General features: G+C 57.9%; 1 protein-coding gene across 5 annotated transcripts; it reads left to right on the top strand.

The window, feature by feature from the left end:
- CSF1 (colony stimulating factor 1 (macrophage)) lies at positions 1,865–21,631 on the top strand. 5 transcript variants are annotated; one of them, XM_021088653.1, is made up of 9 exons: positions 1,865–2,408; positions 5,549–5,671; positions 6,950–7,012; positions 8,690–8,860; positions 12,548–12,695; positions 13,894–14,915; positions 15,386–15,438; positions 15,772–15,830; positions 19,525–21,624. In XM_021088653.1, the coding sequence occupies exons 1-8, from the start codon at positions 2,370–2,372 to the stop codon at positions 15,815–15,817; spliced, it is 1,665 nt and encodes a 554-aa protein (XP_020944312.1). In that variant the 5' UTR covers positions 1,865–2,369; the 3' UTR covers positions 15,818–15,830; positions 19,525–21,624.

The raw sequence follows: 21,949 nt of genomic DNA, 5'->3' as shown, positions 1-21,949 counted from the left end.
AAAATCACCACTTCACTTTGGTGAGAAAGATAAACATGGCACACATTGTCAATCCACTGCTGTACTTTAATTTTTAAAAAAACAGAAAGAAAGGAAGGAAGACATGAAGGAAGGAAGAAAGACAGATAAATAGATGTCTCCATTTTATAGATGAAGACACTCAGGCTGAGAGAGGTTTGTCTCAAGTCACATAACAAATGACAGGGCAGAGCTGCAAGGGCAGAGAGCTATAAGTGGTGGGGTCGGGGTTCAAACCCAGGTGTGTAAAGAATTTCAGTGAAGGGGGAACAAGAACCCGAGGCTCGTGCTGACAAAGAAAGGCTGCCTTCCAGAGCTGCATCCTCACACCGGCCTCAGTGAGCCCGAGGCAGCGCTGGGTCAGGGAAGGGGAAGCAGTGGAATTTACTCCCAGCTCCACAAGTCAAGAGGTTTATCTCCTTACTTTACTTCCTTAACCTCTTATCCTTAAGAGCAAATGGTATCAACCCATTGTCTTAAATCGGCTTGTACTGGGCCCATTTAACAATGCCCAGGGGAAGTAAGCCCTCAGCCTCCTTCCTCTGGCTGGGCTCGGTCTCTGCTCTTCCTTCCGCAAGGCTCTGAGCATCCAGGGCTTCCCCACACCCTTTAAGCTCCAATTGCTCCCAAGCCCAGGAAAGCAGGTATGTCAGCGTGTCCATTCTTAGGCCCAGCCTGGTGCCTGTCGCATCACAGCCACATGGTGTGCATTTGTCAAATGAATGAATCATTCTCTAATGGCCTCATTTGATTCGGTCACTGTTAAGTGGGCACCTTCCATGTGCTAGGCACTTGATTTGGAGGTAAATGACCACGAGACCACCCTGGAGAAAGTTCTCAGTCCGGGGTAGGGGTGAAGTTTCAATCTGATGATCCAAAACATAACTCTCAGTACCACCTTAAGTACTTTTTAGAATGATGTGGGGCATGAGCGAATGACAGTGGATCAGGGAGACCGCAGAGAAAGGAGCCCAGTCCAGTGAGACCACAGGAACAGGAAACATTGATCCGCCCGAGGAGTGGAAGAAAGCTCTGCTGCTGAAGGATGTGGTGTGCTTTCAACCTTGAAGGATGAGGCGTTTGCCTTAAGGACAAGTGGGGAAAGGAGCGTTCTTTGCTGGGGGACCACTATGAGCAAGGGCACGAAGGTGTAAAATTACCGCTTGAGGGTGGATGACAAGAAATGCCCCTTCCAGACCAGACTGCCCTGTATTTCCAAGGGCTGCCAGTGGGTGGTCACACAGAGAGAGCGAGAAACATTGAATCACAGCCAACTGAAGAAAGAGAAAGCTCCCAAATTTGGCATTGTAATTACCAGGCTCACCCTATTAAGCCTTGTTTAAATTCATTCTCACGTAGAGACAAAGTGTGATTAATCAGCTCAGTAAAAGCATTTTCAGAAACATCGGGGGAAATCTAGAGCCAGGATGCCTATCTCCCCAGGTCTGGACGCTCAGGAGGGAGCAGGGTACCAGCCAGCATTTACATCACCTGCAGGTCTGGTGCCGGGGAGCATCTCCCGGCACACAGCAGAGCCTCCCAGCTCCCTGTCACAGGACACAATCCATCCCATTCTGGCCAGGCAGTTAGCCTCTCTGCCTGGACGCTGCCTCCAGACTGGGAGACGAGAGGCTGGGCGGGCTGCTGGGGGGCTGCCTAGGCAGGAGAGGGCTGCCTACAAACTTGCTGACTCAAGCTCCACAAGGTGTTGCAGCATTCGCATTGGTCTCCAGCGTTTTTCCCTACTCTCGGAGCATTTCCTGCTCAGATTTGGGAATTTTCAGGCTTAGAGGGAAAGTCCCTTGAAGCGAATATTAGAAAAAGAGAGAGAGAGCACCCAATCCGCCTGGAGAGCGCGGAAGGGAAGGCAAGGCTCTGTCCAGAGCCGGCGCGCTGGGGGACGGGAGGCGGCGGAGCCCGCGTTACTTTCTCAAAGGCGCCGTCGTTGAGCACAGCAAAGAGGGCGACTGCAAGACTAGCGGGGAAGACCAGCCCGCGGGGTGGGGGCGGGGAGGCGGTTCAGTGGGCCTCTGGAGTGTGTGTCTGTGTCAGTGCGCGCGCGCGCGGGTGTGTGTGTGCATGTGTGTGTGTGTGTCTGGCGCCTGTCCAAGGTGATTTCCCATAAACCACATGCCTCACAAGTCCGCTTAAAAGGCTGTGCCGAGGAGCTGGCCAGTGGAGCCCGGCTCAGGGAAAGTGAAAGTTTGCCTCGGTGCTCTTGGCGCTGCCGTGGGTCCCTCCGCACTCCCGGGACAGCAGCGCGGCCCTCGGCCGGGGCGCGGACTCTGCAGCGGCCAGCGAGCGAGCGAGCGCGGGCGGCCGACGCGCCCGGCCGGGACCCAGCTGCCCGTATGACCGCGCCGGGCGCCGCCGGGCGCTGCCCTCCCACGGTAAGCGGCGGTCGCGGCTCGGGGCCCGGGCTGGGCTAGGGCGGGAGCTCCGTGGCTCGGCGCGGCCCCTCGGAAGCCCCTACCCGGGCGGCCGGCTGCCGAGGCTCTTCCGCCCGGGCCGCGGGCTCGGGTTTCCATCCCATCTTTGCGCGCCGACTGTCCGAGGCCCCTCGTGCGCTCCGGCTAGAACCAGAGACGGCCCTGCAGCTGCTCCTGGGGCTGCAGCGCTTGTCCGGGAAAGGGAGGGCTGCTCACCCCATTGCACAGGCGGGCACACTGAGCCACCCGCCGGCAGGAGAGAGGGCTTCGCAGCTGCAGCGCAGAGGCTCCCTCCTTGCTTCTTTTCCTTATGAATCAGCCTCCAACGAGGAGCAGGCGGAGTGGCTGTGAGATGAGGGTGGTGCTTTCCCAGTGGGCATTCCTCCCCGGCCATAAACACGTCCTGCTGGGGAGTGGGCACGTCGGGATGACGAAGGTTCAGGAGCCATCCAGCTTATAGAATGCCAAGGCAGCCCAAAAAAAGGGGGCCAGGGCAAGCCACTACTTGTTCCAGCACACAGGCAGGAGCTGTTGGGCACTTGGGTGGCTGGATCAAGTCTGTCTGTGGGGGACATGGCCCCAGAGTTGCGTGGGGCCAGCTCTGAATCTTCTTGTCAAATATGGTTCAGTCCCTTGGGGAGATCCTGGGCTTGGTGGTGGTAGAGGAGGTGGAAGGAGGGTTTGCGGTTGCAGAATTGTGGACCGGGGCTGCGGGCTGCTCAGGACTGCACAGGGGCTGTCCCGCCCCAACCTCGGGCTGTAGCTGGGGCAACCCCTAGACAATGCAGGGTGGCACCATTCCTGCACAGTAAGTGGTCTCCCAGTGAGTGTGCTTCTGTGAAACCCTGGAGGACAACCTGGGGTCGTGGGGCAGGGGGGAGAGAAGCAGAAAAATATTTGGAGGATAAGAGAGGGGGCTGCAGATAGGGTGAGAGGGAAGAACCCTTCCACGGAGGAGGAAGAGCCCAACTGAGAGAGAAGAGATGGGGTCAGAAGGGAAAATCAGGAAGGATGAGGTGAAAGGCAACAAGACAAATAGGGGCTGGAAGTGAGACCTCTGAGGAAGGAGGAGAGTAAAATGCATAGAAAAGGGGGCCGGTTTCAGACAGCGGCAGCCCAAGGGTCCACCCGTGCCAAGGTCTCTCCGAGGACCCGACTGATGGGGAAGATGAAACAGGATGGGACTTGAGTGAGGAAGGCCAGCTGGACTGCGATGTCCTAGCATCTCTCTGAGCCCGAGGCAGAGACTCCTTGTGGCTGCCCCAGAGGCCAAGGCTGGTGGGTGGAAGGAAGAAAGGGGTGGGGAGAAGAGCCAGCCCAGCCAGATGCAAGCTAGAGTGTTAACCCCTGGGTGCCTGTCCAGATCTTCCTCTGGGGACAAGTCAGGGCTCCAGGAGTCCCTTTTGGCCACCTTCAAAGTCAGCCTCTTACATAGTAGCTGTACTCTCCCCCCACTGAAACCTGAAATATCTCCAAAAGCTGGGCAGCCCTTGGGGTTAAGCACTGCCCTCTCCTTGCTGTCCTCAAACAACCATATCCTGAGTTGCCTGTGGCTGCCTTCCTGAGCATCTCTTCCCCAGGCCCCTCCCCCCAGACCACTTCCCCCCCAGGGGCTCAGAGCCTCAAGGGCAGCAGTGGAGGGTGGAGACTTACCCTCTGCAAGACCCAGTTTCCTCCCATGGGTCCCGAACCACGGCAGGTTCCTGAGGGCCTGGACAGCCGTTCCCACCCAAGGCTGCCTCCTCAGCCACCCAGAGGAGCCCCATGTCCCCCTCCCCTTCCACTCTCTCCCCTTCCCCAGGTCAGCCAGGGATCCTCAGAGATCCTCTGCCGAATGGCCCTGGGCCCTCTGGGGCCTTTCTCTGAGGCCTCCCCCTCCCTCTCTCTGCCATCAACTTCTCCCCATCTTGCAAAGCCTCACTGTGCCCCCCTCCTCCCTCCAACCTCCCTGGAGCCCTGCCAGGGCCTCTCCTCTCTGCTAAGAGCTGACAAACATTCGGGCTTTTAGTTATATGCAAATCAGCATGTTGTTGTGAGCTGTTTCATAGCCTCTAATGTGCTATTTGTTTGCAGTATTTGTCTGAATTACTGAGGCAGAGCCCAGAGCCCAGAACCTAGGAAGGTGCCAGGCCTCGCCCCACCCTGACAGCATTTCCCTGAACTAGGGGGCATCAGCTGCCAGGAGGTGACATCCAGCTGGGGAAGGAAAGCCCAAGGGCCTTTCTCTGCCTCTGGACAGAGAAGGGGAGACCTAGGGCCAGGAGAGGGCTAAGGGGACCTGTGCAAGAAGGCAGGAAGGGGAATGACAGGGTGTCAGGAGCCTGTCCCATCACTCTGCGGGGGAGCAGCTACTGGGCCAGGTGGGTGCTGACAGAGGGAGAGATCTCAGAAAATGTTCTGGCCACGCTTCTTGCTGGCTGGCTGGTGCTGAGCCTGACGGGGCTCAGATAGGCAGGTGCCAGGCAGGGATGATCTAGAGCTGGCTCCAGTGCCTCTGATTAATCTTTTTGACACACATACCCAGGGCTCCAAAGGTTTCTGGTGTGGGATAGGTTCCCAGTGAAACTGAGTTTGGGCCCCTGGTTTTTCCAGTAGCAGAGCCAGACCTGTGTGGAATCAGGTAGGAGGAAGGGCTGGGCCCAGGAAAGTATCTCTGGCTCCAAGACTAGAAGCCAGCCAGCGTAAGAACATGAACTTGAGAGAAGTGGGCAGCTCACAAGATGCCTGGCTCAGTGTCTGATGTTGCAGGGACAGAATAATGGGTAGAGGCAAGTCCTCCACTCAAGGAGTTTCCTGTGTAATTGGCATGGGGACTGGTAGGCACACCTCCCATGTCCCTAATAGAAATTCAGTGTGTAGTCAGGCTTGGGCTGGGTTGATCTGGGAAGGCTTCTTGGAGGAGACGACTTTTGGGTTGTTATCAAGGGAGAGCAAGGCTGTGCGTGGCGGTCAGGAATGCCCAAGGAAGCTGGGTTTGGGAATGCTGCCTTCTGGGATAAGAGGCGAAGCCTAGAGCACCGTAGGTCTGAGGTCCTCAGCAGGGCACGGAGGTTCCGGGGGAGTGTGGGAGCCAGGGAGAAATGATGCCCTCTCTTTCGCAGACATGGCTGGGCCCTCTGCTGCTGCTGGTCTGTCTCCTGGTGAGCAGGAGTACCGCTGAGGAGGTGTCGGAGAACTGTAGCCACATGATTGGAGACGGACACCTGAAGGTCCTGCAGCAGCTGGTGAGTGTGTGGCCCTGCCTCCCTGTCTGGCCCCCACTGGGGAAACTGAGGCAGGAGCCAGGGAGCAGGCCCAAAGAGGGGGTTGCCGGCAGAGAAATAGGACCATGCAGGAAGGGGATCATGGCTCCCACTAGCTCCACAAGGCTCTTCTCACTGACCTTCTAAAGGTCGGGGCCTCCAACCACCCCATCCCACCCCTGCCACCAATCCCAAAGGCCTCTCTGACTCCCCTGCAGGCAGTGGACAGGGTGGGCTTCCAGCTGATCGCGTGGGTTCATGATTTCCAGCAGTGTAAGTCATGGACTCTGAAAAGGCTCATAAGGCCTGCTCTCCCACTGGAGATGGAAGGATGGCATGCTTCCTCTGAGGAGCTGGCCCAGTCTGCCCGCTGTGTCCAGATGTTGCCTCTAGCTCCTGGACTCCCAGATGTGCCGCCAGCCTGGCACCAGGGCCTCAGCCAGATTGGAAAGGGAGGCTCTTGCCTAAGTCCCAGCCCTCCGCCCTCCCTTCCCTGGCTCCTGCCCGAGCCCTGGGGCTGGGATGGCCTGCTCACCCAGGCCATGAAGGAGCCCGTCCGTGCCTCACACCCTGCCCAGGCCAGCAGAGTTGTCAGCGATTCCAAGCATGGTCCGGCCAGGCCGAATCAGGCTGTTGTCATGGCTGCTGTCCCGCTCAGAAGAGAATTTAACAACCCTCTGGCCATCTAGGCAGGGTGGGGCACCTCTGGCCAAGGCCAGCTCCAGGACCATGAACTTGGGGCCTGGAGGCTGCCTCTCATATACTTTTCCTCCTGTGTGTAGCAGCCACAGCAACACAAAGTAGACCAAGAGCCACAGCCTCTTTGAGGCTTAGAATCCCAGAACCACTGCTCTGCAGGCCAACAGGGGCTTTATGGATCGTACAGATCCTGAATCCCCAGAACTTGTCTAGCCTCTGCTTGAGTTCCTTCCAGGACAGGGAGCTCACTACCTACCCACAGGAGATTAGGTCTTATCCCCTCTATTAGTAGACAGTTCTTCCTTACAGCAAGCGGGCATCTGTCAGAGTTCATGGAGTGGGAGGGAGGAGGAAGAGGTTCCTTATCCTTCTAAAACCCTCCCCTAGATATGTGGCAGGCACAGGTATGCCCCTAGCCTTGGCTTTGTCTTTCCAGGCATGTGTGGGGAGGGGGGGATGAGGATCAAACCCTGATCTATCCAGAAACTCTAGTCCCCATTCTTAGGCAAGCTCAGTCGAGCTGCAGACACTCTGCCACCAGTGGCCTGTTTTCTCTTACAGATTGACAGTCAGATGGAGACCTCGTGCCAAATTGCCTTTGAGTTTGTAGACCAGGAGCAGTTGGTGAGTTATGGTTGTGTACAGGCCCACATGCCAGCACCCGTGCACTTCCCAGGGTGGGTGTGTGTGGGAGCGTGAAGGCAGCAGAAACCCTAGAGCTGGGCAGGGTATGGGTATGAGGACCCCTGGGTGCTCAAGTCTGGGGTGCCAGGGTCCAGGGCTGGGCAGGGCCCGGGGCTCAAGTCCCCTGCTGCTCCCTTCTCCTGGCCTGGCCCATGTCGAGTTCTTACCATGTGCCAGGTACTTTTCTAATTTGATCCTACGTGATTCATTCATCTCACTGTCATATAGAGGTTAGGCGAGAAGGCTTAGCTAGTAAGTGGTGGTGGTCTGATTTGAACCTGGGCAGACCGGCTCTGAGGCCTAAGGCAAACCAATACTTCTTCTGGGTTGCATGCTTTGCTTAAGGATATCACTTCCATCCAGCAGACAGACCAGCAGCCAGCGAATCAATCCAGCCCTTTCTCCTACCCCACACCCAGCCGGACACTGAGTGCTCCCAGTCCTGCCTCCCAGCATCTCTGGGCCCCCACCCCATCAGTTGCTTGGACAATTTCAAGAGCCTTCTAAATGGCCTCCCTGCTTCCACTGCACCCCTCCTCCCACCACTAGGGGGTAGCTGTCTGAACCACAACCTGTCCTCTTCACTGCCTCCCCCAAAGCTGGAAAACTGCTCACTTCAGGAGAAAGCCTAGGCTGCTCAGCCTGGGATTTACAAGCTCGAGGCTCTGTCACACAGCGCCATCCACACCACCCCATTCCCTGCTCCGGCCTGCCTCCAGGCCTTTGCACGAGCTCTTTCTGATGCCTATAGCGCCTTTCCAGCTGCACCCAGCCCAAACCTGGTCATCTTTGTGCCCCAAACAAAATCGCCATGATGCCTACAGTTTGCCCCATCTCTGAGTTTCTGCACGCCTGACCCCACACACTTCTGTTGGAACGGGAGACCGCCTGTGGTGCAGTGGGTTCAGAATCCGACTGCAGTGGCTCAGGCCACTGCAGGGGTGTAGGTTTGATCCCCAGCCCAGCATAGTGGGTTAAAGGTTCTGGCATTGCCACAGCTATGGCGCAGGTCACAGCTACAGCTCAGATTCATTCCCTGGCCAGGAATTTCCGTGTGCCTGGAGACTACCTCACGGTCCAAGGAGTATCCTCATTTTCTCAGTCACTCACACCTTAACAAGCACTTACTACTCGGAGCCCACCGGTAGGATGGAGCCAGGTGGTAGGAGTGCAGAGCTAAAGCAGAGGCTTCCCTGAGGCACCCGTCAGCTCCTTGGGGAGACAAAGCGCTGAGGCTGGCCTGGGACCCGGAGGTAGTCTCCAGGAGCCCTGTGGCCTGGAGGATTAGGAAGAGCCCTAAACCGAAGGGCTTTTTGTGAAAGCCAGCCAAGAGAGAGTCAGAGTTGGACAGGAAAGGGAAGTTCCCCAGGACTCACCCTACCTACGCAGCCCCATTCGGATTAAAGCCTCTTCTGTCAGAAAGCCCCAGATCTTCCTAGTCAGCATCCACATTTCCTTTCCTCTGCCACAATCCCCAGCAGCACCGGATCCCAGAGAGGGAGACTGAGAGGCCGCGAGGGGGTGGCAGTGGCGCGGCCCCTCTCCTTGGGAGCAGGGGCGGGGCAGGCCGCCACCCTTCCTCCGCCCGAGCATCACCGCCGCCTTCTCCTTTTTCAGACGGATCCAGTGTGCTATCTGAAGAAGGCCTTTCTCCAGGTGCAGGACATACTGGATGAAACCATGCGCTTCAGAGACAACACTCCCAATGCCAACGTCATTGTCCAGCTCCAGGAACTCTCTCTGAGGCTCAACAGCTGCTTCACCAAGGACTACGAAGAGCAGGACAAGGTGGGAGGTCCTGGGGCTGGGGGCACTGAGGAAGGGTGGGGCGGCTGCTGCGGTACCATCCCTGCCCACAGGCACCAAGGGCATTTCCTGGCCTCACCCGCGCCCCTTGCCACTGTTCACCCCTCTCCTCTCATTCTCGTGTTCATTCCATAAACCTGGCCGAGGCGGCACAGTGCTAGGCCTTGACCTTGTCTTTACGGGCAAGAACCACAAGGTTCCATCCTCTTGGAGTTTAGAGTTAAGCGAGATTAGCAGCCATTAAACAAACAATGACACAAGTAGGGAGAAGTGTAACCCCTGACTATTGGTTCATTCAGCAAATAGCTAATGAGCGCCTACTGGAACCGGGTATTGTTCTAGGCCCTGGGAAACAGGGGGGATCAGGCCCAAATCCCCACCCTGACGGAGTTTACCTTCGGGGCTGGTGAGATGGTTAACCAAATGCATAAGTAAAGTATGTGGTGTGGATGGTGTCAATAACGGCCTTGATAAAAAAAACAAAAACAAACAAAAAACCAGAGTGGGAAGAGCCAAAGGAGGGGAGAGAGTGAGCCAGGAAGAGGTGCATGGCGGGGGCTCTGAGAGAGAGAGAAAAAACAGGACTCTGATGTAAAACGGGGTGGGGAAGAAGAGACAGGGAAGGCTTCTGAATAAGAAAATATTCAGCTGAGATCCAAAGGTGAATAAGAGTTAGGAGGCAATAAGGCTGGTGAGAACATTCCAGAACGGAGAACACTAGGCACAGACCCCTAGGTGAGCAAGCAAGTGCACATTCGGGGTGCACATTCAGCATGGCCAAGGCCTGGGGAGGGGAGAAGGGGGAGGGGGAGCCAGATCACCTGGGGTCTTAGAGATGTGGGCTTTCGTCTGAAGAGCGAGGGACCTGGTCTAACTCGCGCCAGGAGCCCCTTCTGGCTGCGGTGCAGAGAATGATCTGTAGAGAGCAGGGGTGGAGGCTGGGCAGCCAGCAGAAGGTCCAAGTCCAAGCGGCTTGGACTGGGGTTGTGCAGTGAAGGTGGAGGCCAGGGGTCGCGTTCCGAGTTTGGAGAAAGAACCAGGGGACCTGGTCACGTGGCGCCCGTGAGGCGCTGACGGAAGGGAAGAGCGGCGATGGTTTTGTCTGGAGCCTACCGAGTCCAGAGATGCTGAAATGGGGCGGAGCAGGTTTGGGGCAAGAGCAGGAGTCCAGGCTGGGGTACCTACCACTCGAGGTGTTTGTGAAGTGGCCAAGTGGAGATGCTGAGCAGGCCGCTCAGCGGACGTCCGGGCCCTGAGTTGCCGTGACAGAGAGACCTGAGCGGTGTCAGTCTGCAGGACGTCTGTGAAGCCAGGAGTAAAGCAGTGCTGCCCTCTGCGAGAAGAGAAGCAGGCCCGGGGTGCCCGGCCTCTATGGAGAAGTTAGGCAGCGGAGGGGGGCCTGGCAAAGAGACTGAGGAGCCGCCCAAGGGGAGGGAGGAAACCCTGGAGCGTGCGGATCGCCCAGCGTTTCTAGGCGGGAAGCGTAGTCAGCTTTATCGGACAGGATGAGAAGTCACGCGAGAGAAGGGCTGGACGCTGACAGATGTGGCGACGTGGAGGTCGCTGTTAGAGGCCGGTGCCAGGTCAGGTGATCAGAAAGCGAGGAAGTAGAGACGATGCTGTGGAGGAACCTGGCACCCAAAAGGGGAGGCAGCAGGGGGAGTGCGCCACCGAGGAAGGAAAGACTTTTCAATAAGCGAGGTATTAACCTTGTGGTTTTCCACTGTTGAGGTTTGGAAGAGTCAGTTGGGGAGCTTGTTTAAAATGCAGGTTCCCAGTACACACCCTCTGGAAAGTCTGATGCACCGGGTCTGCGGGCAGGCCTGGGAGTCTGCCTTTTAGCAAAACACCCCCACGGTGCTGCACGGATGCTGGGGGCAGGCCCCAGGACAGGGAGCCGGTGAAGCCGGAGGAGCTGGTCTCCTGAGGAGCCGGCAGGGGAGGGATTCAGAGCTGGGGAGGCGAGAATGCCCGAAGGCCCAGCCTCTGCTGAGACAGGCGGTCTCTGTCTCCGGTTCCTGTTTTCTCCATGAAGCACGAGGTGAGGTATGAAGGAGACAGAGATGTGGGAAGAAAGCGGAGAGAGAGAGCCAGCTTACCTCTTTCCTACAACAGCCCTGGCAGGGGGCTGGCACAGATTGTCATTTTGAGCTGACAAATGAGGAGATGAGGAGTTCAGCAGTAACGAGCCCAACTAGTATCCATGAGGATGTGGGTTCAATCCCTGGCGTCGCTCAGTGCTTAAGGACCTGGCATTGCTGTGAGCTATGGTGTAGGCCAGCAGCTGCAGCTCCAATTCGACCCCTAGCCTGGGAACTCCCATATGCCGCAGGTGCACCCTAAAAAGCGAAAAAAGAAAATAAAATAAATAAATGAGGAGACGAGCCCACGCTAGATAGTTCATTTGGCCCGTGTGGCCAAGCCGGTGAGTAATACAGCCAAGCCTGGAGCTCTCCATTCCCACATTCATTCTCTCCCTTGTCCGGCCAACGTTTATTAAGGGCGTGCATGCACGGCCCCTGGGCATCCAGGGCATGCATTCCAGGACTTCGCCACCTTAGGGAAGCCTGCAGTTCCTCCCCAGGCGGCTCAGTTTAAGGGAGGACTTGAGAGTGATCGGCTGGCAGGCCGTAGATGATGGAGCCGTGGGCACACTGTCTGGTGTGAGAGGAAGGGCGGGCCCAAGATGAAGCCCTGAGTGCCAGCATTTAGAAGTCAGGTGGAGGTGAGAGCCTGGTAAGGGGATGAGCCAGGCAGCTTATGGGGTAGGAGGAAGACCGGGGAGTGTGAGGCTTCTCAGAGCTCCCGCAGGCCTGGAGAGTCAGGGTCCCATGAGCAGAGGAGAAAAGAGCAGCTCAGCTGAAAGGGCTGGGGCAGCCTCGGCTCTCCTTCCAAGATACACCGTTGGCCAGAGAAGGACCCACAGCCCCGGGGCCTCCTCCAGGCCATTCTCATCACACAGTGATCTTTCTGAAGGACTCGAGCCTTATCACGCTCCACCCACCTCCCCACCATCCTTCAGATGTTGTCTCTGCTCCGAGGATAAAGTAAACGGTTCTCGACGTGGCCAGTAAGGCCCTGCAGGACCTGACCCTTGGGGACATCTCTCACCCCTTTGCTCCTAGATGGCAGTCCCACAGCCACGCTAGCCTTCTTTTTGTCCTCCGGCATTTCTGGCTCTTTCCTGCCTCAGGATCTCTGCACGGTCTGTCCACACCACCTGGACAGCTCCTCTGGCCCCGCCTCCTTTCCTGGCTCAGGCTCGCTTGGTTCCACGGGGACTCCCCCAAGCCCTGGTTTAAGTTCCCCTTGTTACACACTCTCGGATCACTCTTCCTGGGACTCACCGCACTTGTAACTGTATGTTCGGTGCCCATGCCCTGCTGGACTCCATGTCCAAACTGGCCACAGACCTCCTCCCTCTTGTTCATCGCATGATCCCAGGTAGTTACCGTAAGCCTGGTGCATAAATATGTGTTAAGTGGATCCATGAATAAGTGATAAATCTCACCATCTCGGGACGTGGAGGTCCTGCAAACCTGGGGAGAGGGGAGAGAGAAAACACAAGAAAAAGGTGAATGTGAGAAAGGTCAAGGGAGTCTGACAGTCAAGCTAGAGACACGGGGCCAGTGATCATTGTCATCAAGGGGGACTCTGCTCTCTTCCCAGGCCTGTGTCCGAACTTTCTATGAGACGCCCCTCCAGTTGCTGGAGAAGATCAAGAATGTCTTTAATGAAACAAAGAATCTCCTGAAAAAGGACTGGAACATTTTCAGCAAGAACTGCAACAATAGCTTTGCTAAATGCTCCAGCCAGGGTGAGCACCCAAGGGTCTGGCAAGTGTAGGGCTGGGGAAGGGTGTGTGGAACAGAGCCACACTGGAGGGTGACACAGGGGGCTGGAGGGACCTGGGGAGGCAGCCTGGCTGCTAGTCGTGTGCCTGTATGTGTAGACCTGCTTGTTTTGTGTATATGTGGCTTCGTGTACCTCTGGGTGATCCTAGGCACATGTCTTCTCTGACATGTGTGTGCATGCACACCTACATATGTCTGCATGTTGAGGCATTGAGAAGAATCACGCTGGTGGCTGTGAGATCAGGGAGTGGCAAAGGGGGCCCTCTCTGGGAGCCCTGTAGGCATGGAGGCTTTCCCACCGGCTCTGCAGGCTGGCTGAACGTATGGGGGGTTCCGTGGAGAGAGCAGAGGCTCCGTCGGGGAGTCAGGCCCTTGCTCCGGGAGCCCTGCTGCGAATCACCAGGATGCCCTGGCTCCAGAAGTCCCCAGGACGCCTTGAGTGTCCCCTCAAGGGACAAGGCTGGATTTGAAGTCTGAGCATCACTCGAACTCTCCCAGTGCTGGCCCGGCTGCACACATATGTACCCTGCGTGTCCTCGTCTCTGCGTCCTGTGCCACGTGTGCCTGCCCACATCCAACCTTCTTCCCTGAGTGGGGGCTGAGGCCCTGCACCTGCCAATGGCCAAGTCCAGTCTTGTTGCTTCAGTCCCAAGTCCTCAAGCCTTGGCCCCATCCCAGCCCCAGCCTGCTCGCACCTGTGGCTGTGGCCGCATGGCCCCTTGCTGTGCATGAAACCACCTTGCTGCTTTCCAACCAACAGTGTCTTTGGGGCTCGAGGGTGTCTTGTGTTAGTCCTGGAGGCCCCTGTGCTCAACCTCCTGGCTGGCTGTTGTCACCCCTGGCTTGGTGTCTGGCCAGCTGGTACTGCTGGAAGGGCTGGTCTCTGGCTTCCCCTGACCCCGATCCCCAATCTGTGTGTCTAAACCCCACTCTTTGCTCTTTCCTGGAAAGAGCCTTCCTGCCGTTTGCACCTTCCCTGCCTAAGGCCTGTGTCATGAGCATTGGCTCCAGTCCTGTCTTCTCCTCAGTCCCAGGGCTGGGTTCGGGCACAAGGGGACGACCAGCCCCCCTCTGGACCCCTCTGGAAAAGCTGTGCTGGAGGCTGGTGACTCTATTTCCTCCCCGTCCTTCTCTCTCCCTCTCTCTCTGTGGTTCTTTCAGATGTGGTGACCAAGCCTGATTGCAACTGCCTGTACCCCAAAGCCACCCCTAGCAGTGACCTGGCCTCTGTCTCCCCTCAGCAGCCCCTCACCCCCTTCATGGCCCCTGTGGTTGGCTTGACCTGGGCTGACTCTGAGGGGACAGAGGGCAGCTCCCTCTTGCCCCAAGAGCAGCCCCCTCGCACAGTGGACCCAGGCGGTGCCAAGCAGCGACCACCCAGGAGCACCTGCCAGACCTTTGAGTCATCGGAGACCCCAGGCGTCGAGGACAGCAGCACCGGAGGTTCACCACAGCCCCACTCCTCTGTTGGAGCCCCCATCACTGGGATGGAAGACATTCTTGGCTCTATGCTGGGCACTGATTTGGCCCTGGAAGAGGCCTCTGGAGAGGCCAGTGAGGGGCCCCTACCCCTAGGGGCCGAGCCCTCCCCCTCCAGGCTGCAGGGAGACAGCGTCCAGGCGGAGAGGGCCAGACCGAGCCACCTTCTCTCAGCATTTTCCCCACTTTCTGGACCGGCAAAGGGCTGGCAGCCTGCGGATGTAATTAGCCCGCTCCCGCCCACGGGGGCCACCGGGAGACCCACTGAGGCCTGGAGCCACACACTTGAGAAGACAGTCCATCCATCTGCCTTGCCCAGAGACCGCCTGGAGCCAGACTCCACCAGGATCCCAGCACCGCACCCACGAAGCCTCAGCAGTCCCTCCACGCTCTCCTCTCAGCCAGGCCTCCCCGGAAGCCGCCCCTGGGGCCACGTGCTGTCCCCTGGGGAGCCGGAAGGCAAAAGAAGCACCAGGGACCGGAGGAGCCCCGCAGAGCTGGAAGGAGGACAGGCAATTGAGGGGGCGCCCAGACACCTAGCCTATTTTAACCCCATTCCTTTGACTGATGCAGGCCATGAGAGGCAGCCCGAGGGACGCTCCGACCCCCAGCTCCCCGGCTTTGTCTTGCGCCTGCTCGTGCCCAGCATCATCCTGGTCCTGCTGGCCGTCGGCGGCCTCTTGTTCTACAGGCGGAGGCGGTGGGTAAGAAGAGCCCAATGGGGGGAGAAGGGCATCTCGTGGGGACCAGGGCACAACCTGGGTAGAGGAGCAGCCGGAGGTCAGCTTGGGTTCAGAGCAGGTGCTTCAGACCCTGAGAGACAGGAGGCTGAGCACAGAGGGTGGGAGGTGGAAATGGAGGGTTTTTTCAAGAATGGGGAGGGCTCGGGCCACAAGAGCAGCCAGAAGGGACTGAGGACGAAGAGTGGGAGCGACTGTTCTTGGGCCACAGCAGGATATGAACCCAGACGGGAGAGGGGACGGGGGAGGAAAGCGATGCCTGCATGGGGAGGAGAAACAGCGTGTTGCCAGCATAGAGGCTTCCCCGCTGGCTGTTCCAGAGGGAGGCTTTGGTACCCCTTCATAGACCCCCTGGGCAGCCCTGCCTAAGGGTGGGGCTGTGGTCTCCCTGCCGTCCCCAGCCTCTCAGTGAGCCTGCTCTGTTCCGTCCCCAGAGCCTTCGAGAGCCTTGGACAGTGGATCCTCCCATGGAGCAACCAGAGGGCAGGTGAGAGCTGGGAGGGGGCTCTGGTAGGCGCGGGGGCGGGGGGCGTGGTCTTAGCATCTATTTCCCCTCTAGATTTGGAAGAGACTTTCTCCCACTTGATCTAAGGAAATGAAGCTCAGAACAGGATGTGAGGTGGGGAGGAGGAAGGGTGTCTTGTCTTTCTTAGCTCTCTGGGATTTTTCCTAGTTTCTTCTTAGGGCTAGGCAGTTCTGAGTCTTCTAAATCTGAGAGGGCTAGAGCACATGTGCAGGGGACTGGGGGACAGACTTAGGGGGTTCCCTCACTCCCTGGCCCCCGCTGAAGTCTTATGCCAGCCCTGTGCTCTGCTTGCAGCCCCCTGACCCAGGATGAGGACAGACAGGTGGAATTGCCAGTGTAAAGGGAATTCTAAGGTAAGACTTGGATCTGGATCTCTCTCCATCCCTTAAAATGAGCTACACTCTCTTCCAGTCACCAGAACTTGGTGGTGGTACCACCAGCTCCCCTGAGGCCCCCTACACTTGACTCCCTTCTCTGTCCCCTACTCCCTCATCCATCCATCACCAGGTCTGGCCAACTCCCTTCTCCCTGGGTCCTCAGGTCTCCCACCGCCCGTCCAGCCCCTCCCCGCATCTGAGGCCAGGCACTTGTTAATTCTGGTTGGGTTATTATTTCTGCATTGGGCTTTTACTTTCGCTACACCTTCCATTCCAGAGCAACCAAACTCCTCTCGCATAAGGCCTTCAGCCTCCTGGGGAAGTCCGGCAGCTCTGTAGCACCAACCACTTCAAACCCAACTTGCTCAGCTTGGCTCCCAAGCTCCTCCGGCAGCTGCCACAGCTCTTGCCGGCTTCCCCTCTGTGTGCACCCTGATTTGACTCTTCTTCCCAGCCAAGGTCATTTCCACCTGCCTGCTTTTAGATGTGTGGAGCCATAGAGGCTTAGTCTTAGAAGGGCCCTCAGACGTCATTTGGTCCAGCCTCCCACCCCACAGGGGCCTCCCCTCTGCATCCCTGACGGGGAGAAGGCCAGCTTCTGGTCACACACTCGGTTGCAGGCACAATCCCTGCCCTCGCCCTGCACGGTGGGAAGGCCTTCCTCACTGGAGGCATAACTGGCTTCCCTGGCGGTCCCCCTCCTCCTCTCATGCCAGCACTCTGATATGTAAAGCCAAGTATCCGTGTCCCCTTTAAGAATTCTCTAAGCCAAGTGTGGTCAAGGCCCTCAAACATTCCTTCTATGACGTGGTTTTCAGACCCCTCACCAGCCTGGCCGCCCTCCTTTAGACACTCCCGTTTGTCAGTGTCCCTCTGAAGATGTGGCGCCCAGCCCTGGACACAGCGCTCCAGACGCTGTCTGACCAGCTCAGAGCACAGCGGGGCGGTTACCTTCCTTGATCTGGATGGTTTTCTTCTACTCGCACAGCTTAAGACGGCATTCGGGTCTCATTTCGTTTGTAACAGTCCTGTCATTCCCTTGTCCCGTTTGGAGCTTGTGGTGTATTAAAGCCCGGAGTTCCACCTCCCGTAAAGCTCTGTCAAGCCAGACTCTCTTTCTCCCCTATATTCAGAGAACTTAGCTGTTGTTGTTTTTTTTTCAACCGATGCGCAGGAGCTTACATTCATCCTTATAGAAACCACCTTGCTGGTTCAGGCCCATCACCTGAGCCTGCCCAAATGGTTTTCAAATCCGAATTCCGCCTTCCCAGCCTCGCGCTGTCTCCCGAGCATTGATGGGTGCTTTCTCCTGTCCTTGCCCGTGTTGTTTGATAAACATGTGACTCTTATCACCCCTCGCCCCCGGCTCCCCAATTCCAGGCGGCCCATGACCCTCCTCCCTTCCTTCCCCTCAGACCACAATCAGCCCGCAGGCATCGGCCCTTCCTGACCGGCTCCATCACGCTCTGGTTGCTCCTTTCATTCCTACTCCTCTGCTCTTTTGTGTTTGGTTGATACCATATTGACCTGCACTTACTTGGATGTTGTTTTTATACACTTAGAAGTCTTATTTTGTGCCTGTGTGTACACTTGGTACCCCTAAGACAGCTGTAAGCCCCTTGAGGGCAGGAACTGTGTCTACTTTGGGTTGGTTTTGTTGTTGTTGTTGTTGTTGTTTGCATTTCTTCTTCTATCCCGGATCCTAAACAGTAGGTTTCTTCTTACTTGCTAAGAACTCGGTGTTGACTGACTGGCCTCAGGGCTGACTGGCCAGCCGTCTCTAACCGGCTAGCCTTCTGACTGACCACTTAACTAGCTCATAACTGACTCTGACTGCCTGACCAGCTGGCTGAGTGACTCTGACCAATGAACTAGCTTGTAGCTGCCTAACTGCTAGTGAATTGGTGAGCTAACTGGCTCACTGACTAGCTGGATGACTGCCTAATGTGCTGATTGGCAGGCTGGCCGACCAGCTGGAGTGAACCCATTCACGTTTCCAGACACAGCGCATGCTACATGCAAGCCAGCACCTCAGGGCCTTCTCGCGTGTGGAGTGATAGGTCAGGGCCCTGCCGGGAGAGACAGGGGGTCTGCCAAGTGCTCAAAACCGGGAGAGCCTATTTAGAAAACAGGGAGAAGTAATGCATCTGGAATCCTGGGGTCCACTCTGTTGGCAGGTGGGCTAAGAGGGGACAGGTGGGACACTGGCAGCACTGTGACGATGATGCAGACCCCTCGGGACTGGCACGCAGAGGCCAGACTTCGGCCCCTGGGGACGCAGTGGCTCAATGCTGCACCACCCTCTGGCTGGTTGCCCACCTTCCCCTCTGGTCTTGGCCCTCTGCCCCATCTCCTCTACACGCCCCTTCCTTTCCCTGCCTGCCCATGCCAGGCCCTCCCGAGCTCTCCTCTTCCTCCCCTTAAGATTTCACTTCGTGAGAAGCCCAGGGCAGGGGCCACATCCAGCCCCCACTTGGGTTCTGCCCTAAAGCGGTCTCCAGGCCAGGCAGCAGGAACCTCAGGGAGACACAGGGCCAGCTCCGAGACTGACGCTGCTCTGATGAGAGACGTGAGAGGGGGAAACACAGAGGCAGGGAGATCGAGAGGGGGACCCTCAGAAGGAAGACATGGATGCCAGCCCCTCCACTCCCAGGAACCAGGACCTAGGGGCCATGGGCTGGAGCTTGCCCACGTGGTTCTTCTTCCCTCCTGGCCCCAGCAGGGCCTGTGGTCCGTCGTGCCCAGCATGGCCCATGTCCCGTTTACGGTCCTCCCTTCTTCCCCTTCCAGAGCATGGGAATGGGCCGGGAGCCAGGAGCCATGGTCCCATCTTCCCTCCTTACCCATCATGGGTTTTGCCAGTAGGGCCTATGGACAGCCAGGGAGGCAGGCTCCACATGGGGTCCAAAGTCAAACTGTTGGAGAGAATCCAGGGGATTTCTGCTCTGAGAACAAAGCGTTCTGAGGAGGCTGGACAAGGGGACAAGGAGGGGGAGGGGCTGGAGAGAGCAGGGCCTGACCCCTGTGGATGATGCGAGGAGGCAAGTCCCTGGGCGCCTCCGGAAGGAAGGGTGGCTTGCTTGGGGCGAGCACGCCAAATGGCAGGGTGGGCGTTTCCTCGTCTGCAGCTGTCTCCAGTTCCTCCCCTGCAGATACCTCTGCCCTGCTCTCTTGAATGTCATGTGTGCTGGCCCTCTGTGCTGAATGCGTGGAGGTGGGAGCAAGAACCTTGTCTTCTCTGCTAGAGTCAGCAGGATTCACTCTTGATTTTTTTTGGACCCGGGACCGTGCCATGGTCTTGCCTGAGGAGTCGTCTAGGGACACTCAAGTGCCCCCTTCCCGCTCCGTGAGACCCCTCCTCTTGAGCAGTGCCCCCCAGCCCTCCTTAGACCTCCGCCAGGCCCTATTACCTCCCCCTGTGGTCCCCAGTTCCCCAGGAGGAGGTAGGAGGTGAGGCCAGTGGGTCCAGCGGCTTGGGTTGCTGCCAGAGAGAGCTGCCCGGTTCTTGCGGTGTCTGGGGCGGTGGGGAGGGCGAGGGAGAGGAGGGAAGGAAGTCCTGCCTGCAGCACCAGCAGCAGCCCACAGGCATGCCGGCCTCCCCGCCGTGTCCTCAGCAACCCCTCCCTTCTAGTCCTCTCGGCTGACCAGCCTCTCTCTCTCTCCCCTGCAGCTGGGCGCGCAGGACAGACTCTTCGTGCGAGGAGACTTATGGGGGCGTCCACCACCACCCCTCCCCAGCCATTCTCCTGGGAACACAGCCTGCCCTTGGGGAGAGCTCCTGCCTGCCAGGACTAGACCAGAGCCGCCAGCCTGGGGCCCCTCCGCCCTTGACCCTCAGACTCTGGACTGACTAAAAGAGGCTGGAGGATGCCCCCACATTGCTGAGGCTCCCATCTGCTTGGGGAAGGCCGGCAAGCCCGGCTGGGGACCCTCCAGGGCTGCATCCACCTCCCGCTCCCCTCCAAGCTGGCACCTGAGCCCGGGACCCAGAGGCCCGTGGGATGCGGGAGAGCAGGGTGGGCGCTGAGGAATGGAAGAGGCCTTGTGCCCAGAGGAACTGCCTGGTGCCAAGGGATCCTAACAGCGACAAGCAGGGACGTGTCTCCAGAGAGAGAAGCGTGAGACTCACAGGGCGGGACAGCGTCGCTGGATTTCCTGTAAGGTGTGTAGCCCAGAAGATGGGAAGAGAAGGCCTCTGGGCCTGCTGCTCTGCACTGACAGCCTCAAGGGGCCTGCGCCCCCCACTTGCCTGAGTGCCCTCTGCTGGTGGCCAGGCGGAGAGGGGAGGCCAATCATACCCTCAGGACCTGCCTGGCCCAGCCCATGATGCCAAGGAGAAGACCAGCTCTGGCCTCTGCCCCGCCGTGCCCCAGCCCCGCCAGAGCTTCTCCGGGAGGCCGCACAGAGGCTGTCCTCAAGGAGGAAGCCATTGCACTGTGAATACTGAACCTGCCTGCTGAGCAGCCTGCCCCATCCGTCCCAGAGAGCAGACACCCCCACCCCCCCGTCCTCCCACCTCTCCAGCCTCTCCCCAGCTTCCTGCACTGAGTGCCCGAGCCGGCCTCACCTGTCGACTGAGGGAGCCCCTGAGCCCTGACCTTCTGCTGACCCCGCTCTGTCTCCCTGGGGTGGATCGGGGTGGGAGCACCGCCCGGGCCGCCAGCCGGAGCCGGTCTTTAGGCTGCGTTGTCCGCCCAGGTTTCTGCATCTTGCACTTTGACATTCCCGAGAGGGAAGTGACTAGTGGGAGGGGGAGAAAAGGAGAGCAGGGACACACACAGAGAGGCTACAGGCTGCACTCTGACTGCAAGTGGGCCTTTGAAAGGATGGGCCCGCTCCCGAGATGGGGGCAGAGGTCTGCACCCCTGACCCCCCCAGCCCAGTCTCTTGCTGCAACCCCAACCACGGCTCCAAGACTGCTGCCGATAGGCACCTGGGCTGAGCGGGTCGTCCCTTGTTAGGGGGCCGGTAGGCAGCGACACCCTCCAGCTCCCGCCCCACCCCTCACCAGCACCGTCTCTCTGCCCAGGCAAGCCAGGGTGGGAGAGGGACTCGGAGGGCCCTGGCACCCGCCTCCAAGTCTGCCTTGAGGGCCTCAGCTTCCTGGGAGCCCACGGCTGCAGCTCTGAGATCCAGACAGCAGGTGACAGGGCTGTCGATTGGCCTTGGTCCCTTTGTGCTTCTGGATCCCTCCTCTCCTGCTGCCCTGGGCCCTCCACTGAGAGACCCTGCCCTACTTGGCCGTTGCACCAGGGCCCTTCCTGCCCTTGAAAGTGAAGGCCCACTGGTCCCTGCCTCCCCTGCCCTGTTGCTGTCAGCAAAGGCAAGGGCATTGGAGAACTTTCCCTGTCGGGGTCCTTTTGCTAGTCACAGACTCTATATTTGATACTAAAAAAATATCTATTTAAAAACGTGGAAGGAAAAAACAACACAGAAAAAAGGCATTCCTCCCTCACTCCCCTCCTTAAACATATAGTATTTTGAAAGTCAAGAAAGCAAATCCAACCCATCGCAGAAGCTCTTTGAGGGCTCTTGGGGCACAGGAGTGGGAGGGCTCCTAGCCCCCCTCTGGGTGTCTCCCCAGCTACCTGCACAGGAACCTTCTTTTCTCTGAGAAAGCCGAGAGGGAACATTGGCTCACACACTGTGAGATTTTTGTTTTTATACTTGGAAGTGGTGAATTATTTTATATGAAGTCATTTAAATATCTATTTAAAAAAATAGGAAGCTGCTTATATATTTAATAATAAAAGAAGTGCACAAGCTGCTATGTGTGAGTCATGGGAAAAGTTGTTTTGGGGATGCAAGTGGCCAAAATGGGGAGTGGCCGGTAGCTGCTGGCTAAGCCCCAGCTCCGAAAGCTTTTTTCAAGATAATGGGGCAAAGGAGGGTTCTCTCCAAGTTCCAGTCTTGTTACGAAAACCTCCTGCATTATCAGTGTCCTGAACACATGCATCCATCTATCTGCTTCATAGGAAAACGGACAGAAAGCAGCCAATCCTCAGGCCTGGCCTGGGCCCCGCTGCAGTGCAGTCTGGCCAGCCCAGGAAAACGGCTGGTTGGGCTCCGTCCAAGGGTCCAGGGGGCCTGTGAGG

This window comes from Sus scrofa, chromosome 4 (genome assembly GCF_000003025.6).
Source record: "Sus scrofa isolate TJ Tabasco breed Duroc chromosome 4, Sscrofa11.1, whole genome shotgun sequence".
NCBI classification, from domain to species: Eukaryota; Metazoa; Chordata; class Mammalia; order Artiodactyla; family Suidae; genus Sus; species Sus scrofa.
This window is presented reverse-complemented; position numbering and strand designations above follow the sequence as displayed.

Excerpts from the sequence above, each read along its gene's own strand:
- CSF1 (XM_021088653.1), top strand. The coding sequence starts at position 2,370 with ATGACCGCGCCGGGCGCCGCCGGGCGCTGCCCTCCCACG. Across the intron at positions 5,672-6,949 it reads TGAAGGTCCTGCAGCAGCTG|ATTGACAGTCAGATGGAGAC; the intron begins GTGAGTGTGTGG and ends TTTCTCTTACAG. Across the intron at positions 7,013-8,689 it reads TTGTAGACCAGGAGCAGTTG|ACGGATCCAGTGTGCTATCT; the intron begins GTGAGTTATGGT and ends CTCCTTTTTCAG.